Source organism: Sinocyclocheilus rhinocerous, unplaced genomic scaffold (assembly GCF_001515625.1).
Source record: "Sinocyclocheilus rhinocerous isolate Xijiao unplaced genomic scaffold, SAMN03320098_v1.1 scaffold148, whole genome shotgun sequence".
NCBI lineage: Eukaryota > Metazoa > Chordata > Actinopteri > Cypriniformes > Cyprinidae > Sinocyclocheilus > Sinocyclocheilus rhinocerous.
In genome coordinates this window covers 1,599,978-1,609,530 of record NW_015653472.1, presented here as the reverse complement: position 1 = coordinate 1,609,530, position 9,553 = coordinate 1,599,978, and the positions used below count along the sequence as shown (strand labels likewise).

General features: G+C 35.8%; 1 protein-coding gene across 1 annotated transcript in view; it reads left to right on the top strand.

Moving 5' to 3' along the window:
* Positions 1-4,173: 4,173 nt before the first annotated feature.
* The window catches only part of LOC107716142 (synaptotagmin-6-like), a 23,123-nt gene continuing 17,743 nt past the window's right edge, over positions 4,174-9,553 (top strand). Inside the window, exon 1 of the mRNA XM_016522485.1 lies at positions 4,174-4,553. Coding sequence (XP_016377971.1) covers positions 4,375-4,553 — 179 coding nt within the window. The 5' untranslated portion in view covers positions 4,174-4,374. The remainder of the gene's footprint in view (positions 4,554-9,553) is intronic.

Here is a 9,553-nt window from a genome sequence, read left to right as displayed (position 1 = left end):
GGTAAAATTATTTTTTTTGGGGGGGGGGGGTGGAATATATTTAAAAACCTTTTTGGAAATAATGATTACACTTCATACAAGTAAACATACAAGGAAAATACGTTACATGTTATTGATCTTAGTTTTGGCAAGAAACAGGTGAGGCTTTTTTTCAAATCATCGCTCTAAACACTTCAAACTTTACAACCTCTGTCCTAGACAGCCGAGAAAAATATATTTTGACCGACTGATTACATTTATGAACCATTATATGCATGGCTCATTAGCTGAGAATTATAGCCAGCGTTGTGTGGAATATCATGCTGGTTGGCAACCAGGTCCATGGAGAGTCACAGTGTCACAATGTTTGGATTCATTATCCATATCTCAGTGGATTGAAGAAAACCCCAGTGCTCACACTGCTTTACTGCCGCATGTCTTCTGTACTGCTGTCTTCACGCTGATAAACAGCCAATTCATCATTAATGTCCAGTTTGCATACCATAAATTCTCACACAGGGTAATAGCCTCATTATTTCATTAATTTTGGACATGAAAAGGATTAAACTGGCATTCATATACATTTTATCGCTAATTTTATACATGATTAAAATTTTTATTTAACCACACCTGTTTAACCTGTCCATCTGCGCAAGCTAGCCAAACTCATTAGAAATCAAAAGACAACAGAGGCAAACCAGTGGGAGCCACATTTCAGAGTCTGGATAATTTCAGATGACAAAGCAGAAGCTATATGGCAGCGTTTGAATGTGGAAATCCTCTGAACACATAAATCCCTGGACCTAGAAATTCCATATCCACTCGGGATAAACCCTGAGCCCTTCAAATGGACGCTTTAGAGAAAGCAGTTTACAGCATTTACAGAAAACCCTTGATAGCTTATTCACATGAAATGGGGAACTTCAGCAAAAATGCGGCTTGTAACATCAAAACTATTAGAAACTTTAGAGAAGTTATATGTGACCCTGGACCACAAAACTAGTCTTAAGTCGCTTGGGTATATTTTTAGCAATAGCCAAAAACACATTGTATGGGTCAAAATTATCGATTTTTCTTTTATGCCAAAAATTATTAGGATATTAAGTAAAGATCATGTTCCATGAAGATATTTTGTAAATATATTAAAACTTAATTTTTGATTAGTAATATGCATTGCTAAGAACTTCATTTGGACAACTTTAAAGGCGATTTTTTCAGTATTTAGATTTTTTTGCACCCTCACATTCCAGATTTTCAAATAATTGTATCTCAGCCAAATATTGTCCTATCATAACAAACCATACATTAATGGAAAGCTTATTTATTCAGCTTTCAGATGTATGAATCACAATTTCAAAACATTGACCCTTATGACTGGTTTTGTGGTCCAGTGTCACATATCAGCACGTACAGTATGATGCACTGCAAAAAAATTATTTAACCAGTATATTCCTCTTATTTTTTATTTTTTAGCAAATATCTAAACATCCTTAAAAACATCCTGGATACATTTACTTAGGAAGAAAATTGTTTATGCCTGGAAAAAAAAGGAAAATACAGTTAAATAAAATTACCATTGGGGTTAGCCACTGAATCAAAGTTTCCACAAAAATAATAAGCAGCAAAAACTGATAATGAAAATCAACACTGATAATTAGGAATGTTTCTTGATTTCATGATCTCAAAAAATAACATATTACAATGATTTCTTAAGGATCATGTGACACTGAAGGCTGGCGTAATGGCTGCTGAAAATTCAGCTTTGTCATCACAGGAATAAATTACAATGTAAAATATAGAAAACTGTTATTTTAAATGTTAATACTATTTCACAGTATTACAGCTTTTAATATATTAATTGTAATAATATTTCTCAATACTGTTTTTAATGTATTTTTGTTCAAATAAATGCAGCCTTGGTGCAGATACCTTTTAAATATATGCCTTTTATATATATTTTTTGGATTTGAATGGCTCCCAAAGTTTTGATTAATTTCTCAAATTCTGCATTCTGACCTTGAGTCTTCTTTACTTTGTATTGTGTGCTTACAGTAGTCAGGTAATGACAAACGACTTGGCAAGGAATGAGGAACTGAATGAAGAACAAAAGTTCTAAAAGACTCTAAATTAGATGTGGCCCCGAGCCCTTTGAACTGTCAGTAGAGATTTATATTCCATTTGAGCAAGGAGACATTGTACACTCCTCAGGAAGCCCAGGGAGATCCTAGCATGCATTATTTCAAATAAATCAAACCGGTCGAAGCAGTGGGCGGAGAGCATTGGGTTGAAAAAAACGTAATCAATATTTCTTACTGTGCAAACACATCTCAGATGAAAAATAGAAATGAATTCAGCCACCGCAATATTATTGCTATAAAACCTATAGAAACTGTATTCCTATAGCGCTCCCACACAAAATGACAGATCTCTCTTTTCTTTTAAATTAATGTTTACATGGTGCTTGTCAGCAGTCTTGGAGCTTCTCCAGTCCATTTGTTCTATTGCAAGTAAATTCTCTGTAATTGTGAAGAAATGCGTTTGAGCTTGCTTTCCGCCTACATGCATAAGAGCCATTGATGGGTGGAAAGCTTCGCAGTGAGAGCGTTTGATATTGCTGTGGCATCTTCCGCTAGCATTGTTCCCTTGGAAATGGATTAAAGGCCAGTATCTGTGATAACTTTAATTGCATTTCACCATTTCTGCACTGTGTGATTGTGAGTGTTTGGTTTGCACAGGATTACAGTAAACAAACCCCATAGACAAGAGTCATTGCTCATTTGACCCTTCTAATGCACTTCTCTTTCTGTCTGTCTCGCTGTTTTGACCATCTGTTTCTCCATATTGTGCGGCCCATCGCTTCCGCCCGGCTGTAGACATCGCTGTTGGCCTCCCCATCGGTGTGATAATAGCGTGTGGCTTGGCGCTGCTGTTGCTCACTGCATTCGTCTCCTGGAAGCTGTGCTGGGTCCCTTGGAGGAGCAAAGCCCTCTCATCAAGTTCCGCAGCCCTTGCCCCTGACGACTGCTCCTCATTTCATTTACCATCTCTTCTGCCCAGTCCTCAGCCGTCTGAGGTCACTATGGCGACTGAGAGGGAAAAGTATCCTATGGCGTCGATGGGCTTCCTGGAGGCAGCTGTTAAAATAAGTCACACCTCTCCCGACATCCCTGCCGAGGTGCAGCTCTCCATGAGGGAGCACTTCTTGCGCCGTACGCAGCGCATGCAAAGACAGGCCACAGAGCCAGCGTCATCCACCAGGTAACAGTGCCAAAAAACATCCATGAACACGCACATACACTACTGTTCAAAAGTAAGAATTTTTTATGTTTTTGAATATAATATTCTAAAAACAGTAATATCGTGAAATGTTATTGCAATTTAAAATGACAATTTTATATATATTCAATTTTAATTTATTTAAAAATGGATTTTACTCTTGTGATGGCAAAGTTGAATTTTCAGCATTTCTTCCATCTTCAGTGTCGCATGATCCTTCAGAGATCATTCTAATATGCAGATTTGGTTCTCCCAGCACAATTTAATGTATCTTTGCTGATTAAAAGTATTAATTTCTTTAAAAATCTTACTGACCCCACCCTTTTAAGCAGTAGTATATATGTAAGGTAAGATGAGGTAAAAATCTCAATTGTTGTCACTCGATAATGGTTAATTAATTTATTTTATTTTTGACATTAAAGGTTTTTATGTCTAGATGTTAATAGGGTCTTTGAGGACAAAGTAATTCAATATGTAAAATGTAAAAAAAAAAAGATTTTATTTTGAAGTAATTCTTGGAATTTTAATAATTATATTATTGTAATTTATAGAAATATGTTTCATATAATTTTATTACATCTTTATTCGCCCAGGAAGGGCTCCAGCCCAAGAGCTCTCTCCAGTGCCCGCTCCTCAAAAATGCACCCCCTCCCACCCGCTCCGGCCTCCTCCAGCGCCACCATGGTCGGAGTCTCCCTCACCTCTGCCTCCTGCCTCCGAGGCCCAGACTCTGCCTCGGCCCGTAGACCCAGTGGCTCCACCTCGGCTCCTAGCTCCCTCGCCTCCACCGTCACCCATCGATCCATCAGCTCCACCGTGCTCCCTTCTAATGCACTTCTCTTTCTGTCTGTCTCGCTGTTTTGACCATCTGTTTCTCCATATTGTGCGGCCCATCGCTTCCGCCCGGCTGTAGACATCGCTGTTGGCCTCCCCATCGGTGTGATAATAGCGTGTGGCTTGGCGCTGCTGTTGCTCACTGCATTCGTCTCCTGGAAGCTGTGCTGGGTCCCTTGGAGGAGCAAAGCCCTCTCATCAAGTTCCGCAGCCCTTGCCCCTGACGACTGCTCCTCATTTCATTTACCATCTCTTCTGCCCAGTCCTCAGCCGTCTGAGGTCACTATGGCGACTGAGAAGGAAAAGTATCCTATGGCGTCGATGGGCTTCCTGGAGGCAGCTGTTAAAATAAGTCACACCTCTCCCGACATCCCTGCCGAGGTGCAGCTCTCCATGAGGGAGCACTTCTTGCGCCGTACGCAGCGCATGCAAAGACAGGCCACAGAGCCAGCGTCATCCACCAGGTAACAGTGCCAAAAAACATCCATGAACACGCACATACACTACTGTTCAAAAGTAAGAATTTTTTATGTTTTTGAATATAATATTCTAAAAACAGTAATATCGTGAAATGTTATTGCAATTTAAAATGACAATTTTATATATATTCAATTTTAATTTATTTAAAAATGGATTTTACTCTTGTGATGGCAAAGTTGAATTTTCAGCATTTCTTCCATCTTCAGTGTCGCATGATCCTTCAGAGATCATTCTAATATGCAGATTTGGTTCTCCCAGCACAATTTAATGTATCTTTGCTGATTAAAAGTATTAATTTCTTTAAAAATCTTACTGACCCCACCCTTTTAAGCAGTAGTATATATGTAAGGTAAGATGAGGTAAAAATCTCAATTGTTGTCACTCGATAATGGTTAATTAATTTATTTTATTTTTGACATTAAAGGTTTTTATGTCTAGATGTTAATAGGGTCTTTGAGGACAAAGTAATTCAATATGTAAAATGTAAAAAAAAAAAGATTTTATTTTGAAGTAATTCTTGGAATTTTAATAATTATATTATTGTAATTTATAGAAATATGTTTCATATAATTTTATTACATCTTTATTCATATGATTTCATATTTTACATTATTGACACCTTTTTACAAAAATGATATCAGATATATTTTAGATATACTTATTACAATTCACGACACATTATTTATATAGCACTTTAAACAATACAGAGAAGGAAGTTTCAAAGCAAGAAGATAACAAATATGAGACAAATTCAATTTCTGCTGTAAAGTAGCTCTATAAAGACATTAGGGTTTAGTTTTAAATCAGTTCAGAGTTGATTTAGTTCAGTTCAATAACTGAAAACTAAGTTCATCAATTATGAAACAAGTACAATTCCGCTATAAGCAGCTCTACAGGAGGCAATAGTGTCGTTAGTCAGCTCAAGTCAGTTTAATGTTGATTTAATTCAGTTCAGTAACAGTGTTAAAATGTTTCAAAATTCATCATTTATGAAACAAACTGGATTGAGCTAAAAAGCAGCTCTACAGAAGAAAATAGTGTCATTATCTAGTTCAACTCAGTTCAAGTTTTGTTCTCATCCAATCGAGTCAGTACAGTCAAATACTCACAGAGTATAATGAATAATGAATACTAACTGTTATTACTGAATATTAAGTATTTGGGAATTCTGTGAAAGATGGGAATGAAACACGTTTGAAAAGGAAGCTTCAAGATAGGGGCCATTTGACCCCTTTCATTACTTTCACTGCGCACTTTTAACTACGCACTGTTCTTTAGAGGGGCATCTTTCCCCTTTTCCCCATCTTTTATACATTTTCAGCCTGTGTCTGCAGCCATTTACTGCTGCATACACATTTACACATTTCATTAAAAATATGCAGCATTGTATACACCTGAAAGAAATGCATACTATGAATCACACAGTCAGAGCATTCACAGTAGGACTCAAAAGGCATCATCAATCACAAATGCCCAATAACAGAATCTCCCAGAGACATCACAGAGCAGATGAACACTGACACCAACAAGAGAAGTGTAAACATATTTATATTTGAAAAGAATATTGCTGATGATGCATAAATATTTAGAGGAGAGTAAAGTCTTTCATCTGAGACTGCTTTGTTATTTTATGCCTTCAATAATGTATTTCAGACTCACTTCAGGGCAAGTTTTTAATGTTTAGCTGCTCCATAATCCCTGGAACTAAGACAAATTCTGCTCATGCATACTTGATTCATTTGGGGTAGTTCCAGGACACTTAATTACAGCACTGTACTTGTCCACTTGAAATTAAATATTTGTCATGTACGCTTTGCCCATTAAGGAGTAATATTTAATTGAGCTTCAGTATTTGGCTGCTCTTGAAGATTTTTACACTGCTTTCTGTTAGTGGTTTTATTCATATTCACCAGCATTAATTTTAACACTCCTTTTGAGAACAACTGTTACATAATGAGTGAAAGAAATGCTTTTTTGTCCTGTACATAGCATTAGCATAGCAGGTTTGTCTTTACAAGAATGAAAGGGCCAAACTGGTTAATTGGAACGGGTAACCACACAATATTGGTGTAACACATATGAAGAGTTCAGATGCAAAAGCCTCTAAGTACGTCTGACGTTTTTCTTTAAAATTAGCATTTCTTTCTGGCTACTATGCATAGGTTTCTATGTAAGTACTGGTACTTCTGAATGGGTTGAGGCTGGGATTTAGCGCATTTGAAGTGAAAGTACTTGATGAACATATACTATGTGTGGAGAGCATTCATTCAGTATCGTTATCTAATTTTCTCAAACTTTTAGAGGCGTTTGCATTGGAACTCTTCATATATATATATATTTATTTATTTATATTAGGGATGCCACCAATTCTCAATAAAATATTGAACCGTTTGGTAACATTCACTGTTCAATACGTGCTTGTGAACTGCGTTTTTTTTCTTTTTCCAGTTTTGCTTTTCTGTGAGTTTACACGCTGAGATGAGAAAACGCCTCCCCGCTTATATCGTGCATTTGAAAAAGCAACACACGCCAAACATCTTCCGCTGTAATGAGTAACGTTTCTAAACCTGCTGTCCAACAAAAGAGAACACTTTATTCATATGATTTCATATTTTACATTATTGACACCTTTTTACAAAAATGATATCAGATATATTTTAGATATACTTATTACAATTCACGACACATTATTTATATAGCACTTTAAACAATACAGAGAAGGAAGTTTCAAAGCAAGAAGATAACAAATATGAGACAAATTCAATTTCTGCTGTAAAGTAGCTCTATAAAGACATTAGGGTTTAGTTTTAAATCAGTTCAGAGTTGATTTAGTTCAGTTCAATAACTGAAAACTAAGTTCATCAATTATGAAACAAGTACAATTCCGCTATAAGCAGCTCTACAGGAGGCAATAGTGTCGTTAGTCAGCTCAAGTCAGTTTAATGTTGATTTAATTCAGTTCAGTAACAGTGTTAAAATGTTTCAAAATTCATCATTTATGAAACAAACTGGATTGAGCTAAAAAGCAGCTCTACAGAAGAAAATAGTGTCATTATCTAGTTCAACTCAGTTCAAGTTTTGTTCTCATCCAATCGAGTCAGTACAGTCAAATACTCACAGAGTATAATGAATAATGAATACTAACTGTTATTACTGAATATTAAGTATTTGGGAATTCTGTGAAAGATGGGAATGAAACACGTTTGAAAAGGAAGCTTCAAGATAGGGGCCATTTGACCCCTTTCATTACTTTCACTGCGCACTTTTAACTACGCACTGTTCTTTAGAGGGGCATCTTTCCCCTTTTCCCCATCTTTTATACATTTTCAGCCTGTGTCTGCAGCCATTTACTGCTGCATACACATTTACACATTTCATTAAAAATATGCAGCATTGTATACACCTGAAAGAAATGCATACTATGAATCACACAGTCAGAGCATTCACAGTAGGACTCAAAAGGCATCATCAATCACAAATGCCCAATAACAGAATCTCCCAGAGACATCACAGAGCAGATGAACACTGACACCAACAAGAGAAGTGTAAACATATTTATATTTGAAAAGAATATTGCTGATGATGCATAAATATTTAGAGGAGAGTAAAGTCTTTCATCTGAGACTGCTTTGTTATTTTATGCCTTCAATAATGTATTTCAGACTCACTTCAGGGCAAGTTTTTAATGTTTAGCTGCTCCATAATCCCTGGAACTAAGACAAATTCTGCTCATGCATACTTGATTCATTTGGGGTAGTTCCAGGACACTTAATTACAGCACTGTACTTGTCCACTTGAAATTAAATATTTGTCATGTACGCTTTGCCCATTAAGGAGTAATATTTAATTGAGCTTCAGTATTTGGCTGCTCTTGAAGATTTTTACACTGCTTTCTGTTAGTGGTTTTATTCATATTCACCAGCATTAATTTTAACACTCCTTTTGAGAACAACTGTTACATAATGAGTGAAAGAAATGCTTTTTTGTCCTGTACATAGCATTAGCATAGCAGGTTTGTCTTTACAAGAATGAAAGGGCCAAACTGGTTAATTGGAACGGGTAACCACACAATATTGGTGTAACACCCCTGTGGACTGTTTGTTGTGGTTTCTTCCCCTTTTGTTGGTTTAGCCCGTTCAATCATTAGTTAATTATCCTCAGTGTGCTCACCTGTCTGCCCCTCGTTATCTGCCCTATAAGTTCCTGTCTCGTGTATTCTAGTATTGTCGGTTATTGTGAATGTTACCCCGAGTGTGTGTGTGTGTGTGTGTCTCCTCTACCAGAATCTGCCTTGTTGTCGCTCCATTAAATATCCTTATTTGAATCCTTGTCGTCCTCGTCATCCTGCCTGCCTCCACACACCTTGATCGTGACAATTATCATCTGATGCTGTAACTGCACACAAAATACCATGATATATGCATGATCAAATATTACAATTCAGTCAAAATACTAAAAAGTAATTCAAAAGAAATAAAATAAATGTACCATATTAGTACCATGGTATATAAATATTGTAATCATTCAGTTAATATATAACAAAATACTACAAATATTACAATTCTTTTTATATATAAGATGAGATGTCCCATTTTGGTGTCCGTATCAATTAAATTTAAAAGTGTTTTTTATACAGAAGGCATATGAAATGCAAACAAAGTGTCTGTTTTAATGTTTCAAATAACTTTTGTGAAAATAAAATGTTAAAATATGGATGAAAAATGTTCCATTGATATTCAATGTAACCAATATATTTATATAAAAATCAAACATACTTATTTTGACCTGTAATTATTAAAATATATATAAGAATAAGTGATTGTATTAAATTTAGTTATATTTTAAATGATAAAAAATACAATTAAACAGGACACATTCTAATATACAGAGAAAAAAAATTAAGCTGTAAACGTTTCATCTTTGACCCATATATATATATATATATATATATACACACACAATATAATAACAACTGTCGTTTTGC